At 34.2% G+C, this 22,879-nt stretch overlaps 1 protein-coding gene across 16 annotated transcripts in view; it reads left to right on the top strand.

Annotated features, from left to right (window-relative positions):
• PPIP5K2 (diphosphoinositol pentakisphosphate kinase 2) overlaps window positions 1-22,879 on the top strand; it is a 50,195-nt gene that overhangs the window by 14,629 nt on the left and 12,687 nt on the right. For 15 of the 16 annotated variants that reach the window (XR_005952159.1, XR_005952160.1, XR_005952161.1 and 12 more), the window contains exons 4-24: window positions 222-312; window positions 1,269-1,354; window positions 2,664-2,818; window positions 3,177-3,278; window positions 5,076-5,237; window positions 6,345-6,466; window positions 7,776-7,877; window positions 8,433-8,519; window positions 9,432-9,507; window positions 9,591-9,700; window positions 10,757-10,842; window positions 11,477-11,602; window positions 11,718-11,839; window positions 13,279-13,461; window positions 15,387-15,528; window positions 16,085-16,308; window positions 18,328-18,455; window positions 18,677-18,791; window positions 20,067-20,174; window positions 20,258-20,374; window positions 21,019-21,192. Coding sequence is in view for 12 of the 16 variants with exons in the window: in XM_041398091.1 (XP_041254025.1) it covers window positions 222-312; window positions 1,269-1,354; window positions 2,664-2,818; window positions 3,177-3,278; window positions 5,076-5,237; window positions 6,345-6,466; window positions 7,776-7,877; window positions 8,433-8,519; window positions 9,432-9,507; window positions 9,591-9,700; window positions 10,757-10,842; window positions 11,477-11,602; window positions 11,718-11,839; window positions 13,279-13,461; window positions 15,387-15,528; window positions 16,085-16,308; window positions 18,328-18,455; window positions 18,677-18,791; window positions 20,067-20,174; window positions 20,258-20,374; window positions 21,019-21,192 (2,618 nt within the window). In the remaining 4 variants the exon portion in view is untranslated. The remainder of the gene's footprint in view (window positions 1-221; window positions 313-1,268; window positions 1,355-2,663; window positions 2,819-3,176; window positions 3,279-5,075; window positions 5,238-6,344; window positions 6,467-7,775; window positions 7,878-8,432; window positions 8,520-9,431; window positions 9,508-9,590; window positions 9,701-10,756; window positions 10,843-11,476; window positions 11,603-11,717; window positions 11,840-13,278; window positions 13,462-15,386; window positions 15,529-16,084; window positions 16,309-18,327; window positions 18,456-18,676; window positions 18,792-20,066; window positions 20,175-20,257; window positions 20,375-21,018; window positions 21,193-22,879) is intronic. The other variant, XM_041398092.1, reaches the window with a different exon arrangement.

Raw genomic sequence — 22,879 nt, 5'->3', positions numbered from 1 at the left:
CTTCTTTAATATAATACAACTGACTTCTAAAGTGCAGTGTTTTTAAATGATATTGTTTACATTGCTTGCAAAAGTCTTGTCTGACAAAATATAAGAATAGCTGTCCCACTGGTTAATATGTTTGAAGCCAGTGGAAATAGTGATGTAATGCAAGGGTTCCAAACTATTTACTGGTAATGTGTCTTGTAATTTTAATTTGTTTTTCTTAATACACATTTTAGGGTTTCCACTGGACAAAGCGGTAGCTTATGCAAAACTCAGGAATCCTTTCATAATCAATGACTTGAATATGCAGTATCACATACAAGACAGGTAAATAACACTGGTCACCTTTTAAAGCAAGCCATTTTTGTCAGAGACTATAAAAATTTGTTGTTATTGCATAGCAACAGTTCCAGTGTATTGTCCCTGCCCATAGTGGAGGGTTTGGAATTAGATGATTTTTGACATCTCTTCTAATTCAAACCATCTCATGATTCCATGATTGTACAGTAGTTTAAATAAAATTACAGTGAATTTTACACGTTATTAATGTATGCATACTTTTCTGGAATGTGTCTTCAGGTGTGTTTTTTTCTTTTGTTGTTTTTATATTGAGGTATCTGAAGATTTACCAAGTTAGAAATTTGCTGTTACATTTTTCTAAAGCTTAGCAAATAAAAAAAGTTTAAACTCTTAAAATACATATAGAAAAGGTATGTGTAGCAGCTGTACAAGCTCAGATAATTGAAGAATTAATGTAATTTACAGTATTTTTTTCTGTAAAGATGATACTTAACAGAAGTTGTTGGTACTCAAAGGTCGTGTGGTTATTGAAAACAAATTTTCTTTTGGAGCTGAGATCATGCATAGCAAACATTAATAAAACAACAGTAAGCAAAATTGATGAACACTGAAACCTTCTCAATAGTGAGCAGACTTGCTATTTTGGATGCCTTCAGTTACTGTTCTGTATAAAGTTCAACAGTTGAAAATCTCCTTTAACAAGACTATTGTTTTGTGCAAATGTCTGTTGCTCTGCCAGATACGAAAGGACTGGCATTGCAAAGTGCTTTTTTATTGATGTTGAAGAGATCACTGCAAAGGTATAGCTGTGTCAGTGACCTTTAAAGCATTATATTAGTAGATAGAGTATTATGTATGTAACCTTACCCTGTGTGATTTGAAAAAGAATTTGTGTTTATTTTTCTCCTCCTTTACTCATAGACTGTAAAATGCAAATATTTGCAGGATTTGCTGGCTCATTTCTTCATGTTCTTTTCTTCTAGAAGAGAAGTCTATGGTATTCTTAAAGCTGAAGGAATTTTACTTCCTCGCTATGCAGTTCTGAACCGTGATCCAAACAATCCCCAAGGTAAAAAGAACAGAGAAAAAATATCAACCACTAGTATCTTAGTGTTTCCACTGGAGAACAGTATGGACATAGTGAAAAGCTAAATACCACTGCCTAGACAATTCATTTTTGCAGTTTGATTTCTACACCAGCATTTAAAGTGTTGTGGATTGACCTCTGCTGGCTGTGGGGTGCAGTATGTGGAAAAAAAAAAAAAAAAGAGATTGAGGCTGTGTAAGCACTGTTCAGCATTAAAAACATCAAGACTTGTTTGTCACAAGTTCAAAACACAGCACCATACCAGATGCTGTCAAGAAAATTAACTCCATCCCAGCCAAAGGCAGTATAAGTATGCAACTGAGAAGTATGATTCTGACACCATACATCTTACAGACATCACAGAATAGCTAGAATATAAGGGGCTCCTTTCTCAAACTGAGCTTCTAATATGTCACTAAACAGAGCACTGTTCAGGATATTATATTAACCACAATTATTAGTAATTTCCTTTGGAAAGTGATATTGACAGAAACAAGTCAGGCTATTGAATTCTTTCTGTTCTGAGTATAAGCAGCCATATATTTGAAATCTGTTCTAGATATATCTGCAGATGCTGTACTGTGAATATAAATTGGAATTAATTTTTTGTGTACCTCCAAAAAACTGGAACTTTTTCTACTAAAATGAAGACTTTACGCAACAGTAAGAGATTGCAATGACAGTTCAAAGGAATTTTGCATTAAAATGTCTGTGTGATCTAAGGAAAAAGGACACATTTATGCTTCAAAAGTGAAATTAAAGCTGCTGCTTGCAGTCAACCATTATTGAATACCAGATTCCTGATTGCTGATACCAGAGGAACTAATTTTATATTCAGGGTGCATCTATCATACAGTAAGAGACAGTTCTAACCCTATGGAAGGTGGCTGTGGCATCTGACACCACACTGTGTACTGTTCATCTGCCAGCTCCCTGATATTTCAGAGAAAGCCACTGGAAAAAAAAAAAGACAAATAGCGCTTTCCTCTCTCCAAAACACTTCAAATATACCATCTTATGCACCTTATGCACCTGCAGGAGACAATTTCCTATCTGATAGTGAGTGAATCAACAGTAATTCCAGAACACAGTATTTAAGTAACATAATATAGACATGATACAGCAAAAATGTACTGTGTGTCATCATCAGTCATTGTGCAGTCAGTAAAAATCAGAGAAACAAAGATGTAATAGAATATTATTATTTCAACCTGCAAATTAATGTAGATCTCTTCATAACTGTACGCCATAACTGTACTGTTACAGCTCTATTCTTTGCACTGTTCTTCAGAATGCAACTTGATTGAAGGAGAAGATCATGTGGAAGTGAATGGAGAAATTTTCCAGAAGCCCTTTGTAGAAAAGCCAGTTAGTGCTGAGGACCACAATGTTTACATTTATTACCCAACATCTGCTGGGGGTGGAAGCCAGAGGCTCTTTCGAAAGGTGAGATTATGGTACTAAAGCTATTGAAAAGCTTTAGGTGTCTAACAGGATTGCAGAGTAATTCTGTCATGTCCTGCTTGCTTAGGAATAGTGGCAGATCAGAGAAATTTCAGGAGAACATATAGGTTGAATGAAGGCCTATGTTTCTTGCAGTAGATTGTTAGCTACTGCAGATTCTTAGCACACACCATGAATGTACTTCTAGAATCTTAAAAAAACTTTTGGGAATAGTCAAAAATTTGCTTCATTTGGTACATTAAGTGTTTTCTCAATAAGCACAAGTGTGTTATTTTAGTTAGTTTCAAAGTTTCTCAAGCAGTATTCTTTGAGTTTTTTAATGGAAAAATACATCTTTCAGATTGGCAGCAGAAGCAGTGTTTATTCTCCTGAAAGCAGTGTGAGGAAAACAGGCTCCTATATTTATGAGGAATTCATGCCTACAGATGGAACTGATGTGAAGGTATGACAACTGCGCATTCTTAGTTATATTTAGAATGATCAAGTGCTCAAAGAGCTTGTCAGTTTTAAATCTTGGTCAAGGATTAATTTTAACTGAGTTTTACTACAGTTCATAAGTAAAAAATGCAATTCTGATTCTAGCTAAACATAGTTCTTGTAATGTACAGCAGCTCTGCTTGCATTGTTAGAATCAAGTGCTGGAGGCTTGCTCCCAATATATTGTCTTTTTTTGTATTGTATTAGTGCCAGAACAGCATTTTCTTTCCCATGCTAACAGGTGCTGCCTAGATATTTTATCTGAAGGTTAAAGGTTACAAAGAAATCTAACAGAAGTAGATCTTAGTATGCTAATTAATAAGCAAAAGTTACTTGCTAAAATTTTATGGAGTCAAAGAAGATAGCCTTTGTGGACCTTATCTGTAATAATTTTCACTCTTTTGTTCATTTAGGTCCTTAACAGAGGTATTAGGTACCATAAGAGAATGCAAAAACAGAGCAATAACAAAGTAGATGTTAAACCAGCCTTGTGTGAAGATTACTTCCTTTCCCTTTCTGTTCATTTTGGCTATTTTAAGCCCATTTCAAAACATGTGAAACCAATGTTTTACAATACACATAAGAGATCGCCATATTTAGACAAGAAAGTGCAGGTATAGAGAGTGTGAGTCTAACCTAAAAAGCCCTTTTATTAACTGCAGTCACCTTCTTGATATCACTTGATTGTGCATGAGGGGAATACTCTTTTCATGTTCTCAGAAAAATGCCCTGGTGTGCTCTTCTGAAGGTTATTCTGTGCAAGACTTTGCAATAGATTAATTTATGTTTACAGATGTTTGTTTAAGAGCTTTACAAACTTTCCACAAAGATTCTTGCAACAAGAAGAGATGCAAATGGCTTGAGGAGTAGGGGTTATTTTGGCTAGTTGCAGTGTAGTCATCAAGCAGTAGCAGGCTTTTAATACTCCAAATAAGTAATGGATTTTTTAACAAGACTATCAACATTCTATTAGGCAGTTTCACTAAACTTACCCTCTTGCCTGAATTCACTGAATTGGTAGTATTTGCACTCATCTGTTTTAACTGAATACTTTTTTAATCAATGCTTGGAGTTCGTTTTTTAATTAAAGAAACTGTAGCCTGTTTTTGAGAGCTGCTGACAAATCTCTTCTAGCATATGCCCCAAACCCTTCAGTGAGCATCAAAACTAGTAGAGAGATAACACAATTGTTCTCTCAAGCTCCTGCTTGGACTTATTCTCTTAATTTAAAAAGTATGTCTACATTTTAGACAGGACTAAACAAGGCGAGGATCTGCCCAGCTTTAAGATTGTCATCTCAAGATTGTCATCTTAAAGCTGGTCAGATCCTTGCTTTGTTTAGTCCTGTCTAAAATGTAAATGTACTTTTTAAATTAAGAAAATAACTTAATCCTGCAGCCGGATTTCCATAAGTAAACTGAACTAATTCTCAAGTTAACCTGTTTTCCAGGTTCTGCAGATATTTTGGAGAAGAAAACTTTTACATCTTTGTACCATCATAACTGAGAAATTAATTTTTATTAACTGAGTTTTTATAATTACTCTTTTTCTTGTTTTATCCCAGGCTGTCAGTAAATGATGTGTGTTCTCTGAAGGCAGAGAATGCCACTGATGAAGATACTTTAGTGTGACCTTTTCAATGATGGAAGAAGCTAGTATCTTTTGATGTTGTTTTCATGTTTGAGTTATATGCATACATTTTGTGAATTTATGCAACAGCATTTAAATATACTGGATCAAGAGCTCCTGTTTTTCAATACAGGTGTACACAGTAGGTCCAGACTATGCTCATGCTGAGGCCCGGAAGTCTCCAGCTCTGGATGGCAAAGTAGAACGAGACAGTGAAGGAAAAGAAGTGAGATATCCAGTCATCCTGAATGCAAGAGAGAAGTTAATTGCTTGGAAAGTATGCCTTGCCTTTAAGGTAAGCTGATTGTTTTCCTATCTGATCAAACATTTAGTGTTAACTAATTGTTTGTTACATTAAATTTCCATAGGGTTTTAGTGCATGAGCCAGCAGTGGTAATTAGTGCAGAACTCCTAGAAGGTGGAAAGTTAAACTTCCGTATGACATCTTTTCTTCATCAAGAAGGATTTTTCCTTTAATGTATTGAAAAGTTCTGGATAAGCTGCTTGTGTTGCATTAGTTCCCTAAATTTACATGTTGCTGATGTGCTTTGCTAGCCCACAGTTTTATCTATTTTGTGTATAATATTTTCACACATTTTGATAATACTTTCTAAGTTAGCAAAACACAGTTTCACTAAAGTTTTTGTAACTTCTGTTACCCAGTATTTTCATCAGGTATGGATTGTTAATTTGGTACTTACTTACTTGAATAAATTGGTATTAATTTGATAGTTTCGATTTTTGTATAATTTTAAGATTGCTATATACAAGGATTCTTTTGTTCAAAATGTCATTCAGTCTCTTACCATCCTTTCACCTGTTTTATAAGAAGGCTTTCAGTCTGTCTCCTTTACCTGTACATACAGACTGTGATGGCATTCCGTAGGGTGTGGGCCTCTGTCAGCGAAGTGGGCTTTGAGATCTTAAAAAGTAATCTGTTAAAATAGCTTCCAGTATCCTCTACTAATGATGTCAATGGTATGTTAATGTCAAAACTGTCTTGTAAAATTTTAACAAAAATGGGTGTTCAATTTTTTTATTTTTTGTAATTTCTTGCCTGCCATCCTTAAAAACTATATGTAGTCGGAAACCACTGTCAGAAAGGGGGACTTGTAGGCCCATGGCTGCTGTAAGTCTTGAAGTTTGTGCTCTTGTGAACTTGACCTTCAATACTAATACTGCTAGGAATATGCAGGAAGCATAAAATCAAGTTGGGGATAAAAAGTTAAAACAGGAAAATGTTTGCATGATGTGGGTGAACCTTACAAGGAACTGACGTAAGGTAGTAAGTGTAAAGTGTGACATATTTTGGTCATGTTTTCTGATGAATACCTGGTTAAAATACAAAATTTGTTTAGAATAAGCAATTCTAAATCACTTGAACTTTTATTCTTTAAAACAGCAAACAGTTTGTGGCTTTGATTTGCTACGTGCTAATGGACAGTCCTATGTCTGTGATGTGAATGGCTTCAGTTTTGTGAAAAACTCCATGAAATACTATGATGATTGTGCTAAGATACTGGGGTAAGAGTTTTCTGATTTATTTCAGATTTGCTTATTAACTCCCTTGCATATTATTGTAGTTTATGTATATTAATATTAATTATGAATTATTTATTAAAATTAAATATAACATTGAAAGTCATTAACATAAACAATTAAAAAATCCTTAAAGAGAATCCTAAGTCAATAAAAAATACTAACTAAATTCCTTATTCCTAAAATTATCCCAAACATCTGAGTTTTTAAAAGTGCTTACAGCTAACTGAGTAAGTATTTTCAAATCAAGATTAAGTTCTTAAAGGTAGCTGAGATCTTTTCAAGTACTGAAACACTGCTGCATGGTTGTGATTGGTGCTGTTTAATGTTTCCAAATTGCTGTACATTGTCCTTGATTTGAAGCTGGTGTATACTTGTATATTTGTGGATTTCATACTTGTAAAACCAAATTGAAATAGAATCATGGCGTCTTCTATCATACCATGTTGTCTCTGCCACTGGAGGTAAAAAAAAGTATAATGAGGGATCATAGAGAAGTGGGTATAGAACTCTATGCAAGAGTCCTCAAAGTAGGCTAAGCACATTGTGACTGGCTTTACAGTAAGATTACACTGATGAGATACAGAAAGAATTTTGCATAATCTAATAACCTGGGACCTTACTGTGTGAAGGATTTTGCAAGTTTTTTCAAAAATGTTATCAATTATATTTTGGCTTATTCTATTTTAAGATGGACCTTTTTTCCCATCCATGTTACTGTTTCTTATGCAGCTATTACTCTGAAGTTCAGTGTATTTTGATGAGATATTTGTGAAACAGAACATTATATGTACCATCCTTCTTGAGGTGGAGACTGCATTGTCATTTTATAGTTACAAAGAGAAACTGTACCTATTTTTCCAGTTTTATCACAGAGACTTTTGAGAAACTACTGGTGAAAGGTAGCAGTTAACTCTTTGATGAGAATGGCTTGGTGGTTATTAGGCACTTTTACTTAGACAGCAGAGACAATTGTCTGCATACATAAATGAACATTAATAATTTCTATCCAAGGAACTCTTTTAGGAACTGGAGTTGAAAAGCTGAAGTTCGTTACAAGTACAGGGCCAGTAGTCTAATGCTCCTGTAGCAGTTGTAATAGCTCTGAATTATTAAGTGGTCTTTATTATGCAATTAAAAGAAAAATATTTATCTATACATTCATTGCTGCTAGTACTCTAAAACTACCTTAATTAAAATGCATATATGTAATCTGCTTGGAGTTTGCATGTGTTGTATAAACTGTGCTTTAAACTTACTTGATTTGGTTTTTTATTTTTAACCCTTATTTTAGAAATATCATAATGAGAGAACTTGCTCCCCAATTTCAAATACCATGGTCAATTCCTTTGGAAGCTGAAGACATTCCTATTGTGCCAACCACCTCTGGAACAATGTAAGAAAATAGTAGCTACACCTGAATTGTGTAAACTCCCAATGTAACTTTTGTGTGAATCTTTTTTTCTCTTTGCAAGGTATGCCCACATTGGTCTGTGAATGCTTGTTTTGTGTGCTGAAAACAAGGAAGGAATCACAATTGCTATATCAGCAGTCAGAGTTTCTCACCCTTAGTCAAGCTGAGTATAGAACAGCAGATTTTATAGTTTAGCATCTTTTATGCATAGCTTCCACTGCTAATCATTGTTCCACCACCAACTTAATATGTGCTTCTAATAAACATGCTCTCTCATTTAATGATCCTCAAAATCATTGTTTTAAAAACTACTTAAAATAGATATTCTATAGTTACTTAAGTCTTAAAATCAGTATTTATATTTTATACCTTACATCATTTTGAGTTAACCTTATATTCTTGCATATGCTTCCATCACTTCTGTAGTTATGTCAGATGACTACAACTTTGTCAATTGTCTTGATTGTAGTTGGTTTAATATTAAATAAAAGACAGACTTGTGTACAGACTTGTGAAATACAAACCTTGAAATTTCAGGATGGAGCTTAGATGTGTTATAGCTGTAATACGCCATGGGGATCGAACACCAAAGCAAAAAATGAAAATGGAAGTAAAACATCAGAGGTAAATAGAATCTTGGTAAAGTTATTTCCCATATTTTAGAGTATAGAATGTTGGGGCTAAGCAGTGAATTAACTAGGAATTACACAACTGCAAGTTGCTTTTTGTTTTGTTTTCTTCTAAATCTAACAGTTTTAGATACTGCAAATAATTACAAGTATGCACCTCACTTTCTAACAGGACTGTCAACTTACTTGTGCAAATTTCCTTCAATACTGTCCTGTTTGATTTTATGGAAAATGCATTTGTGTCTATAAATGTCTTTATTAAAAATAATGCAGCAGAGAATATTTCTGGTTCTCCATTAGACCATGGCTTCTCTTTTCTGCTTTTTATCATAACTATTCTTGTATGCAATGTCATATTACTTTTTCTAGTTATTTTTGTCAAAGTTTAATAACTCTGAATTTCTGGTAGATACCATCTTTATGTTGGCATTCATAAGGCAACTTACATAATTGACCTGGAACTAGGTTCAGTTTCAGTAAAAAGGAATTATTTATTTTGGGACTAGATTCTTGTATTCAGAACATGCTGCAGAAGAGTAGGACTGCTCACTTGGTGTTTTTGGTCCCTACTTCTGTTCAGGATCATTCTTGAAGACTAAGAATTTATATACCTGCATATTCAAATAGTATATAATTCAAATATATATAGTTTTTTTTTAATACTTAGCAAGTCAGTAAGACACTGACTAAGTTATTTTTGGTGCTCTTATTTCCCTAATACATTGAAAACTTTCTGGGGTGATGGGATTTGAATAAAATTTGGTTTGACCTCTGTACTGCAGATTTTTACCTGACTTTCAAATACTGTAAAGATACTAATTTTAGATCACTTTAAGAACCTCCTGTTCAAGTAGTACTAATTTAATTTATTAATGGAATTTTAAAATTATTTTTCTTTATCTTAAAGATTTTTTGATCTCTTTGAAAAATGTGATGGATATAAATCTGGAAAACTGAAACTGAAAAAACCAAAGCAGTTGCAGGCAAGTTTGTTTATTTTTTTACTGTAATATTTTGAAAGTAAAAATCTATTTATTTAATTAAATCCTATGTTTCCTTCTTTTAGGAAGTACTTGATATAGCAAGGCAGCTCCTTGTAGAACTTGGGCAAAACAATGATTCTGAAATTGAAGAAAGTAAAGCAAAACTTGAACAGCTAAAGACTGTGTTAGAAATGTAAGTGTCTAATTTTCAGGCTTTATAGCAATGAAGCTATATCTGCTGTTTTGACTTGTTCCACTAGTTACTGTGTGGATTGCAATGTTATCAAATACATAATAATATAATAATTCAAGCACAATGTTTTTGAAGAGAAGGGATGTCATGTTTGAAATGAGCCATTACTGGAATTTTTCTTCTTGACTTTTTAATTTAACTTACTGCTGTATCTAGTGTCTCAGTATACATTCAAAAAGAGAAGGTTACTTTTGTTGATGTCAAATTTTGTCTTCTTGCATGTTTTTAAAATGAAAATGCTTGTAAGCAGGGTCTGCTTCTTGCAGTGTGACCTAATGACATCTGATAAAACCAGTAAGAACTATCACCATACTTACTTGTCTACTTACAGCAAACTTTAAGGATTGAAGATAAATAAGTTCTTGTATACTAAGCCTGAAATATTTAGTAAAAAAACCCAAACCTTTAAATACCCAATAAAACAAAGAAAACAACATTAAAAAAAGGCTTCAAGGTTTATTAAAGATCTGGGATCTTAGACTGAAAAATGTTAATAGGAATTTTTAATTAAAAAAATCAGGGAACACACAATTATTATTGAAATTTATAGTAACTGTTTTAAATAATGAGTTTTCCTTGAGAACTTAATGGGCTATAAAACCAGTAGCCATCTACACTGTGAGATCAGTTTCTGGAAACTAATAGCCACTGTAGTTTTGGATCTGAATAGATAAATTACTTGTGCCATGTTCAATAGTGCTTATGGTTGTGGGGGGTGGGGGGGGTTCCAGTTTTATGTTCAGTGTTGTAAAAGGTAGAATTGGATAGTATTTTAAGATGTTTCATTATAGCATAATTGTTATTTCTGCTAATTCTGTATTTGTTGAGTTAATGTTTATTTTAAGGACTGCTTCAATAAATGTTGGTCAAATGCACAAATTATTGACCAGCAGAGATTTATTATATACTGTTACAGGATTTTAGCAGTTTTGGAGGAAGATATTTAAAATGTTTCTCTCCCTCTTCCCCTCTCATTTTTCTCTGTTCCTGCTTAAGGTATGGGCATTTTTCAGGCATAAATCGCAAAGTTCAGTTAACATATCTTCCTCATGGCTGCCCTAAGACTTCAAGTGAAGAGGAAGGTATTCTATTATTTCTCTACCTTATTGCTTAATATTATATGTGTATAAATAGTCCATGGACTACTGGTGTAATGTGTCTTGATGTTAAAAAGAGGGAATAGTCTGTTTTGAAAAAATGTATAGTTAGCAGATATTCACAGTATTTTAATCTGCTGAATTGTACACCTCTGTAGTAAATTTGTCTTCTAACCCTGCTCTTGTGCAACAGAAGAGTAACATGAAAAGAAACTTCAGTGATTCACCAAAGTAGTGTTTTGAGCCAGTATAAGAAAATCTCACTCAACAATTTAAAGACATGTACAAATTGTAAATTTAAAACATTTACAAATTGTAGGATGTTTAGCATCCAATTTGTTTTAATTTTTCTATCTTTATTCACTTTTTGCCTCAGATTCATGCTAAATATTTTTAACATATATTCTCTTTATAGTTTTATTACTTCTGTTTTCTCTGTCTGAAGTTCCCATTTAGTTCATCAGGTCAATATGTCCGTAATGTTAGAATACTATTAAAGATTCATAAGGTTGAAGAGGTCCTTTGATGAAGCTTCTCATAGACCAAATGTTTTTTGTTCATTTGGAAAAAAAATTAACAATATACTTAATTACTAAGGTTTTCTCTTGTGTAAAATTAGATAATAGAAGAAATGAGCCATCCCTGCTTCTTGTTCTAAAATGGGGAGGAGAGTTGACCCCTGCAGGCAGGGTTCAAGCAGAGGAGCTTGGAAGAGCTTTCAGGTGTATGTATCCAGGCGGACAAGGTAAAAAGAAAATTTTCATAATAAGTAAAAAAAAAAAATCAGTCCAGTGTTGTAAATCACTTTTGAAGATAATCAAGTTCAAGATGAGAGTTTGAGCAAAATGTTTATTTGGTAGGAGATTATGCTGGATTTCCTGGATGTGGATTACTTAGATTACATAGCACTTACCGACATGATCTCAAAATCTATGCTTCTGATGAGGGACGAGTTCAGATGACTGCAGCAGCTTTTGCAAAGGTACAATGTGAAATGGTATTTTCATTTCTAAAATTCTGATGTTCTCAGGTTTGTGTTTTCTTTTGAAGTCTGGGAGAGATTTACAGTTTATTAGAAAAAGGTATTTTCAAAGAGTAGTTCAATGTGAAAAAGTATCCAAATAATGTGCCAAACAATTGAAGTTCTTTGAGCAAATGAAGACAGTGTTTAATTAAACAGCCCTGTCTGAGGCACTTTCGTCCTCTTCTCCATAAGATTCTGTGAACAAGCTGCTCTGACAAGTGAACTGTCTGCTCACTTGAAATCCTGGGCTCTAATGCAAGTATTTGTCTTCTTCACTTCTCCATGGAGAAGGTCAGATTTCAGTTATCAAGACTGCCATCTACCTTTACTTTCACTTCACTGTTTTTCACTTGTGAGTAACAGGTCCAGGGCAATGCCTGTGCTCAATAGTTCATCAGTAACCTCTGTGAAAGAATTGTCCTAGGCGTTTTCCAGAAATCTTGGTTCCTTGTCCCCTGCAATATTGCCATAGAGGTATCCAGGGTCAAGAGTACTCATGGAAACAAGGCCTGCAATTAGATGGCTTTCTCCACTTGTGTTAAGAAGGTTTCATCCATTTCCCCTTTTAAACTGGGGGATCTGTAATAGAGGCCTACCATGATATTGTGATGTCTACCTGGCTTCCAGAAGGTCCTACAACTAGTTACAGCAGAAGTCCATTCATGTGAACTACTCTGCAGTATCTCTCTAATGTGAATTAACTTAAAGCTCTACAAGTCTTCAGACTTCTTGTTTCTTCTATTTGTTTCTATGCTACATGTGTTTGTACAGAAACATTTCAGCCATCTGACCTGCTTTCCCTTGGTCAGCAGTCTTGAAGAGACACCACACCATTTCCTTCTTTATTCCAGAGCCCTTCCATTGCCACAAAGGTCACAAAAGTTTCCAGCCTTTTTCATTTTGGAATTCTCCATTCACCTCTTGTTCAAGGTCTTTGATTGTCCTGTGACTCACATGGCTTGGGTTTTTCCCTTTGTAGAGTCTCTGTAAGACCCTACATATCTACTGTTTATCCTGCCAGATGCTATTTGATTTCAAACCCTTCCCATAGCTCCTCTCTGGTAAGTCCTTGCATGTCACCTGCAAGTCAGGCAGCTGTTGCTTCCAGCCTCAGGGAGAGGGCACCTGCACTCCCTACAGTCCAAGACCTGAACAGTTGGTGTGGGGAACATTCTCTGTGGCATGTCACCATCACTGTTGCACCATCTGTAACAATTCTGCAGGCTAGAGGTGTATAGGGATCCATTTCTCTGTAAGTATATCCACGGCACCCCTGTTTATCTAACCTATAGCCAAGTGATACCATCTTGAATTTAAATTAAGTGTTTTGGGCATTTTTAAGATACTAATTTTTTCATTTCATCTATTTGCCTGAATAATGATAATGTTTTCTTCAGGGACTACTGGCCTTAGAGGGAGAGCTGACTCCTATTCTTGTCCAGATGGTAAAAAGTGCTAATATGAATGGTCTGTTGGACAGTGACAGTGATTCTTTAAGCAGCTGTCAACATCGTGTTAAAGCAAGGCTCCATGAAATTCTCCAGAGAGACAGAGAATTTACTGCTGATGACTATGATAAGGTTAGCATGTGATTAGTTTCCCATTAAATAAAAGAAATAACTATGAAAATTTCTGTGCAAAAGTACTGAGCAGTGATTTTATGTATCTGTTTTGGAAAATTATTTGCGTGCTTGCAAATAGTTTGAAGTGTAAAGGTGGCTGTACCAATGATGCTGTAGATATTTCATCCTGCTACAAACTTTGAAGTAGGAGTGGACAGGGATCTCGTTTGTAAACCTTTTTCACTGTTACATTAAAATACTTTAATTATTCAAGAAATGGCATTATATTGTTTGCATTTTTTATAATCTTTACTTTGACAGTGTGTGGTGTAACGAAATGTTTTTGTACCTACTGCAGTTTCAATCATTAATCTGCTGCAAGGTCTTTTTTATTGACTTAGAATACTAAGATACTGAAAAGCAGTAGAATACTTTCAGTGAAATATCTCATTAACATGCTAAATTAGCACATAGTAATATAGTTTATGTTGACTTAGTACAGATCATGTCATTGTTCCTGGTTTAAAATATATTGTTTGTTATAGTTAAGAAACTGATTTCTCTTTCAATTGCTCATACTCTGTCTCCTGTAACAACTAAATACAAGTCCACAAATGAGGTTTAAGCTTAAACTGCTATTTTTGAAAAAGTATTGAGAGCAAATTAATTAAGAGTAATATACTCTGCATGTGTATACCCTGTGTGGATTCATTTAAATGTATAAAATATCACGCAAACCACTCCTAGCAGTGGAGTGTAATTGGAAACAGTAACTGGAAAATGAAAGGATTTATTGATGTTTGTTATATATAACAAACATCAATAATATATAATTTATTGATGTTTGATATAATAAGGTTTGAAATTAGCTAGAACTAATAGAGTGCTCTTCAATCACTGAGTTACTGACCTTTGGGATTATAAAGCAATAAGAACTTGGGGGGTTCATTTATTTGTGGAGGTTTTTAAATTTACTTGTGATTTGGGAAAACTGTATGGGGTTTATTCCTGTGCCTTCCTCCCTGTTATGTATAAGTAATCAGTTTCTTAATTTACATCATAATAGGGAGATAGAAACTGTTTAGTCTTAGGTAGAGAGCAGAAGTTTTTCACATCCAAATTACTCTATCCATTTCAGGAAACTGAGGAAAGTGCTAATAAATGTGTGTTTTATGTATAAATTACTGTTTCATATCATTGGTCACTTTGAATTCTGCAGACTTTTCTGAAAAAAATGAGGCTAAGCCTCACATATACATTGACTATATTGTTTTAGTGACACTCAACTTGATGGTGATCATTTGTAGCTTTTACCATTTCTATAATTTATTCTGTTCTGAAGAACACCTCATATGTTGTTCCTATATGTGCATTTAAAGGCTTTCTTTTTGTGTCTGTGTCCTGCAGTCCTGTAGAAACAAAAACCTATGCCAGGAACAGGCAAACTTATTTTAAGGTACCAGTTACTCTTGCAAATCTGGTTCCTATAGAGCAAAAAATATTTGTGAGGCATGTAGCTTAATGACAACATTTCTAACAGAATTTACTTTTGTAAGTTTTTGAATACAGAAGTTACTTGAAAGGAAGATAGGGAAGCTTGCTAAGTATATACAAAACTTTAAACATTTACCCAATTTTCCTGTCTTGGAATAAAAGAAATAGCTTTATGAATTCTTGTAGATATTCACATTTACTGTATAGAATTAATTGCTCTATGAATTTCTTATTACCTTTGAATCTCTAGTAAATGGTACTACGTTTTGATGTATTTTCTTAATGCCTCAAAGGTAATAGGTAGTTGATAAATTATTAAAAATATTCATAGCAACCTACTTGAGTTCTTTGTCTCCAGTACTTGGTATCTTTGACATGTTCCATCTTATCTCACCAGGTCTTTCAAATCTAGTCTGTTCAGTTAATTTTGTGTTTATCTCAAATTGCAGCTCACACCATCTGGAAGCATCTCACTGATAAAATCAATGCAAATTATTAAAAATCCAGTAAAGACATGTGACAAGGTCTATTACTTGATACAGAGTTTGACTTCTCAGATCAGGCAGAGAATGGAAGACCCAAAGTCTGCAGGTACTGAAACATTTTTGTACTTGTATTTAGTTTCTCTAGTTAACATACATGAAAGACAATTGTAATGTAACTTCTTCACTAAACTCACTTTTAGCAGAACATTGGTCAACGAATAATGGATTAAGTATTTTCACATCTGATTTCATATGCATAGTTTTGAAGTAAAAAGTGTGAGGAACATGTGGTTGTATTGCAGGTGCTCTTTGGTGTTAAGAAATTCCAATGTTTGCAGAAATTCTTGTCTTAATTATTTGAAACTCAGCATGCAACAAGAGTAGTAGGAAATATTGATGGTACTAAAGCTAATTTATATAGGTACATCTTATATTTAAGGGCAAGTGGTGCATTTCTGCTGCAATGTGTTTTACTATCATAATGGAGCTATGTAATTGTGATGCTTTCGGCATTAAAATAATTTTATGCCCCGCTGTCCTTTCTTCTTAATAGTAACTTATTTTAATCCCTCTGTAATTCAGTTGTTGCGACTATGTAATTAAAATGTCCTTTTGTTACTTGAATGGCCTTAATTACTTATAAGAGATACATGTCTATCCAGATATTCAGCTGTACCACAGTGAAACTCTAGAACTGATGTTGCGCAGGTGGGCCAAGTTGGAAAAAGACTTCAAAACAAAAAATGGAAGATATGATATTAGCAAAATTCCTGATATTTATGACTGTATAAAATACGATGTACAACACAATGGATCCTTAAAATTAGAAAACACAATGGAGTTATATAGGCTTTCAAAGGCTTTAGCTGACATTGTGATTCCTCAGGTAAGCATTTTCAGTTATTAAATAGAAGCAAGTGTAAAATTTTAAAATTTTTGTGAAAATGTCTACTTTGCATTTTCTTTTGAAGCTCCCACATTTTGCAATAATAGAAGCTTTTAACATTATCTCTTATTTTACAGTAGCAAACTGACTGGGATTTTTTCAGAAAAATTTGATTCAGAATTATTTAAGCTGTGTTCAGGGTGAATTTTTCTAGAGATGTAGAGTGTGAACATGCCTCCTTCCTTTACAGCAGTGTATTAAAATAAAATGGTTCATCTTCACCATTCATCATAGATTTAACAGTTGCCTTTGTGAATAACTATATTTCCTTAAATTGCTTTTAATTTCTTTTCTCCAGCTTATAGAAATTTCATTTTTGGGCTCTTTCCAAATGACAGTGTTAATCCTAATCTATGCAATTTAATATTAAGTTGTTTGTCTTAGGGCCAGTTCTCATAAGCCCTAGAAAAACACTTAATACACCCAAGGATAGCTCAGCTACACTTTGGGGGCATAAAATAAGCAGGATGGCTTCTGCTGTGGTGTTAGAAACAAAAAAGGCTTAATAAAGGCAAAATAACAAACAGAAAAACTCGAGCCAGGTACAGAGGTCTGCCCCTGGTACAAACACTTCACACAAAAGCCCCTTTTCTCTTTTCTTCTGTTCTTTTCTACTTGATTGATCAGGTGGGACTTTTTGGCTTCTATCCAATTAGATGTTCTCTGGTGTTTGGTGAAGTCCCTGAGGCCCTATGAGGTGGCTTTCCACCTAACAGTTGAGAGAAGCTTCTGGGCTTCTTTCCTTTTTTGGGGGACAAAGGTTAGTTTTTGCCACTCTGTCATTAGGGGGCGCATTTCTACAATTTAACTAATTTTAAACAATTTTAATTTAAAAAGACCTTTCTGCTTTTTCAAAATGTTAAGACTCCATGATGTGGATGTAGACATTAAATTTCATAGAATTTCAGGCCAGAAGTGGACAAGTTAAACTTACATGCTCTGTGGGCTGTTAAACTTCGTTTAGCTTTAAAATCTTGGAGGTGGCAGGTCATGAAATTGATTTGTGGCAACAGGACAGAACAGACTAAAGCTTTCCCCAAGCATCCCTGCAGTTACAGAATACAGAACAGTATTGTAACAGAGGTGTTTACCCATATTGTATGCAGCTTGTGAAGGAAATTCTTCCTCTCCTTGTCTCTCAAACTCCTTGACGTCGAAGAAAAAAATAGTAGCAATGCTTAGAATGCATTGTTGTGTGTGGGTCTGTTAAGCTGAAATTTTGAACAGAAAGTTAGAAAAGAGCAGGTAAAAATGAGGACACACACTGAAGGAAGAAGAACAAAGAAAACTGTTGATAGCCTACCTAATGCAAAGGAAGAGTGCTTGTGTTGCTCTCTAGGGTAACAAGAAGATTCATTTTAACTTTCATACCATGTGCAGCGCAGAGTATGAAGCTCCTGGAAGAACATACTTTTAAATACTGATGATATTACAACTTCTAATATCACCAGTAATTTCCCAGTTGTACATAAATACCATTTGTGTTATTATTTGACATAAATGGAAGCTCTTCTCTGGGGTGGCTTACTCCAAATGAAGGCAGACGTATCAAATACATCTCTTTAGTGACTGTTAAAAGAAAGGAGAAAAAAAAAAGAAATAAAAAACGACAACATTTTGGGGCCAGGATAGAAGATGGAGATGGTGACAAGAAGGCAGAATGACTCCATAGATGTTATGGTTAAGAAAAAAATCTTTATCATACCAGAAGGTAAATCCACTTCTTTGGTTTAACTAATGAAGGAAAAACTTTTTGTCTGTATCAAGTCAAACAGCAAAAAGGCAAATTGCTTATTAGTTGAAGCTACATCACTAATCACATGTAGTAAAAATGTTTTAAAAATTGCTTATAGCCAGAGCAAACTATTAGATTACTCATTTGCTTTAATATAGAAGCTTTGAATTAGAAGGTATATTAATCTTTAACTGAATTTTAAAAGTCAATTTGTTTTTACACAGGAATATGGTATTTCTAAAGCTGAGAAGTTGGAGATTGCCAAAGGTTACTGCACTCCTCTAGTCAGAAAAATTCGTTCTGACCTTCAGAGAACTCAAGATGATGACACTGTAAATAAGCTTCACCCTCTGTAAGCCAGTTACTTTTTTACATGGTTACATTAATTACCATAAAAATTAGAGCTATTCTGTAGTTTTCAAATTTGAAATATCTTTTTAGAAATATAGAAAGTATAATTAGAAATATAGAAATTAGAAAGTATAATTTATTGATTTATTTATTTATTAACAGCTATTTTAAAAATAAGGGCACATCTTATCATGGTCTAATAACATTCTTCTTTTTTTTAAGCTACTCCAGGGGTGTTATGTCCCCAGAACGCCACGTTCGTACTCGGCTGTATTTCACCAGTGAGAGTCACGTCCACTCTCTGTTATCCACCCTTCGTTACGGTGCCTTATGTGATGTAAGTTTCTTTGTTGAAGCCCTGATATTGTGAGAGGAACCTGAATCTTTCTCTGACTGTATCAATTGAAATGTTAAGTGTCTTTGAAATTTATCACATTTTATCAAATACTTTATTTTCTATTACTTATGCAGAAACATATTGCAAATTGCACATTAATTAGCATGCTAATTTCCATCAAAGTAATGCTGTGTTCCATTGGCTGTATATGTTAGAATCACAAATAGATGTGGAAAGGCCAGATATTCTTTTTTGTCTTCTGTTGTCACCAGTAATTCTTCCAACTTTTATTCTCAAGTTGTGATTCAGTATTCTCCTGAATTTACTTTTGCACTAGCTTACTATTTTTGACCATTGACATATTGTCAAGACATCCCTACCTAATTTCAAGACTGCTCATAGAGTACAAAGTTCCTCCTGTACAGTGAATTTTCTTACTTTCCTATACTGTTATAGAATACTACAAAGGTGGTGCATTGTTCTCCATCTGCTAGTCTTTGATACTGAAAAGGACGAGGTCTCCAGATTCAGAAATTACTTAACCTGAGCTCTTGGAGTAGATATATGCAGCACCACAAACCTATCTGCTTGTAAAATACCATTTGACTTATACACCACTTTTCAAATTGTCGTATTGACATACTTGCTTCTGGTAATGGATGACTAAACTCAGGGATGGCAAAAGCATTTATAAACCTCTGTGACATGCTACAACAAGTACACTCCAATTTTAAGTCTGATAAACTCTTAATTTTTCTTTATGGTGGATTACTAAATGGTTTCTGTCCTACAGCATGAAAAAGGTGACTATTCATTTAAGTAGTTTGGGATGTGACAGTTGTACCTCCTCTGTATACTAGAAAGCTTCGTTTACTCTGTTTGGCTGATATCTCTGTTAGTGTGATATCTAAAAACATTTTTCACAATAGACTAGCTGAAATGAATTTATTGCAATATTAGCAGTTCTCTTCAGGAGAAACAGTGAAAACAGTGCTTCTGTCTACATGTCACCATTGGCAAAAAAACATGAAAGACACTCTGAAATAACCTATGAAAAGTTTGCTCTTCACTTTTCAGTCATTTGATAAGCAATTTTAAGTCACTCATGGAGGCTCATAATTAGTTTTTTTCGTTGTACCTCTGCATTTTCCTTTACTATGATGAGCTTTGCACTTTTACTATGAAAATCTGTGTAAATGGGGGAAAAATGAAATCATCAGTCTTTTTAAAGAAAATAGCTGAGTTTTACTTGTTGATTTTTTTTTTCTCCATAAGGAGTCAAAAGATGAACAATGGAAACGAGCTATGGATTACTTAAATGTGGTCAATGAACTCAATTACATGACACAGATTGTTATCATGCTCTATGAGGATCCAAACAAGGTATTTAAAAATTGATAAAATATCTTCAGAAATTAGTAGTGCTGAGCTGTTTTTTAAAGTACAAACCTATTATTTTACTTCAGGAACTTTCTTCGGAAGAACGTTTTCATGTAGAGCTGCATTTCAGTCCAGGAGCTAAAGGCTGTGAGGAAGATAAAAATTTACCATCTGGATATGGATACAGACCTGCCTCCAGAGAGGTAACAATTATGCCTTTCTGTAAAGCAAAACTTAGGTTTTTTGGATATGGGTGTACCTAAAATAAACACTTTAAAATGGTTATGTAAAAAATACAAGTGTGGGTTTTTCTTTTGGTAGAAAAATATGCAGCAAAGATGAGTAGTCCCAGTATTTTCTATATTGAATGGGCATTGAGGTGAAAGACACAGATAATTTGGATGTTCTAAATCTTTGCCAGAATTTTTACTATAAATACAAAATACTCTTAAGTGATATCAACATCAGAGTGTCACATGAATAATATTCTGGGAACTGGAAGACACATTTAAGTAAGTAGTTCGGCATGTTTATGAATACATATTCTTGAGGAAGGATTGATATTTTCCAATATATATGTTCAGATAAGTGGAGTTATGATTGCTTTCTGAGAATGGAATGAGAGCAAAGCTTGGCTGGAATTCTTCTAAATAGAAGAACAAAGAAGAAACAGATTATTATATAGATTATTAAAGTCTAGAACAGTTTCTTCAGTAATATGTGGTTTACATCTTGTATTTTTAAAATCAGCTTGTTTTGTGTTTTTGCAGAATATTTACTTAAGAGCCACTTCTGTCTACTAGAAGGTGTGCAGACAAAATGATAATGAATTGTATATTTTCTGTAGAATGAAGGCTCAAAGAAAACCTCTCATAGAAATGATAGTGATGAGGAGGTACACGCTCCTAAACGAGATGAAACCGATCGATCAGTAGTGATGTTCAAGCCAATGGTATCAGACCCAATTCACATACACAGAAAGTCACCCCTTCCAAGATCCAGGAAGATTGGTTCTGTTGAAGTAAGTGTTTGTGTTCCAGATCATTTCTGTCAAAGACATTAATTTTTGCTTGTTTTTAAGAAAACAAAACCAAATGTAATTCTGCTTTTGATTATACAGAACTAGTATGATAGGTCTCACAGAAGGTTTGCCCTTACTCAGTGGGAAATCCTCCATGGCAATAATTTCTCTGAAGGGATATATTTTTTATAAGTATTACGATTCTGTGATAAGACTTACTTCCTTTTTTTCTAAGCCATTCTAGAAAAGTTGATATTTGAAAATGAAGACTCTTTCGGTCTAAACCTACATCTACAAACTAACATACATTGCTTTTCTATTCATCCTTACAAGAGAGCTACTACTGGGAATTGAGCAAACTTTCAGGGTGATTATGCTGAAAGGGAACAGAGGGATTAGGGTGGATGGGGAGGTACAGGACGTGAGCCATCTTCTGCTGTATTTGCTTTCATGTGGAGTGAAAGTGACTCCACTTGTCAAGCTTTTGAAGGTAAGAAAGATTAAGTGGAAGCTTCTTTTTAAGTGGCTGGTGTTTGTTTCATGAATTCTGTTGGTAACATCTTGAACAATCTAGTTTGCTGTCTTGAAAGCCATGACATCTAGGTGTGCTGCACAGATATGGCTTAATGTCACAGAGGTGGGGGGATGCACAGCTGTATCACTGATACCATTGGGATGGTTGAGTGGGAATTCAGATGGTGCATAGAAGCACTTCTGTGATATTAATGCTAGAAGCAGACTAACAGCTTCTTATTGCCTCATTTTCAGTTGCTTAAACCCATCAGAAATGAAGATTCACACCAAAAGCTTTTTCTTTTATGTTTGTGTTGGGAATGAGTTGTCTGTATGCAGTAAAAGTATTACAGATTTGGAAATCACTTGGTTATTGGCAGTATGGAGAGAAAAGGATGCATGATTCCCTTCTGTAAGGATATCTGTATAACTTCACATGACTTCCATAAATTAACAGACATAATAAATGTTAATGTCTTACATTTTCTATTTCAAAGTTTTTTCATAAACAAATGCTCACAACATCAATATTTTTGATTTTTTAAATCTGTTTTTGCGATGATCATGCAAACTCCCCTCCTAGCTATGAGTTCACTTATGCACAGCTTAATAGTCTATAACTTCACCTTTCAACCATTTTCATAAATTATCTGGAAGTTAACTTTCACAAGATATCAGAAGGACAAATTACCAAATTTTGACTGTGCAGATAATATATGTTAAAATGGGATGTGTTTCAGCATTTAGAACTTGCTTTTTTGCTGAAAAGAAACAGCCAATTTAGAGAAAACATACACTTTAAAACATATTTTTCTTATAAGTAAAGTAGGAAGTTCCATCTGGCCTACTGAAATCTACAAAACTAGTATTTGGAATATTTAAACTAAACAGTATTTTGGAGCAATTTTAAAAAGTCACTGCAACTTAAACTGCAACTGCCTTGAACTTTTTTCTTTTTTTTTTTCTTTTTTTTTTCTTTTCCCCCCACCCCCTCCCTGCCCCCCCCTTTTTTTTTTCCTCCTGTAAGGTAATTCTGTTTTCACCTATATCCGTTAATTTGAAAGGGCACTATCAGGTGTGAGATTATATGTAAATTTTAATCTGGGTTATAGTCAGCTGTATTTACAGAAGGAATGCAACTGTGACTGAGTCATGAAAAGAAAAAAAAGCTGAG

This window comes from Onychostruthus taczanowskii, unplaced genomic scaffold, assembly GCF_017590055.1.
Source record: "Onychostruthus taczanowskii isolate IOZ18803 unplaced genomic scaffold, ASM1759005v1 scaffold140, whole genome shotgun sequence".
Taxonomy (NCBI): Eukaryota; Metazoa; Chordata; class Aves; order Passeriformes; family Passeridae; genus Onychostruthus; species Onychostruthus taczanowskii.
The sequence above is the reverse complement of the archived record's forward strand: the minus strand, read 5'-3'. Positions and strand labels throughout refer to the sequence as shown.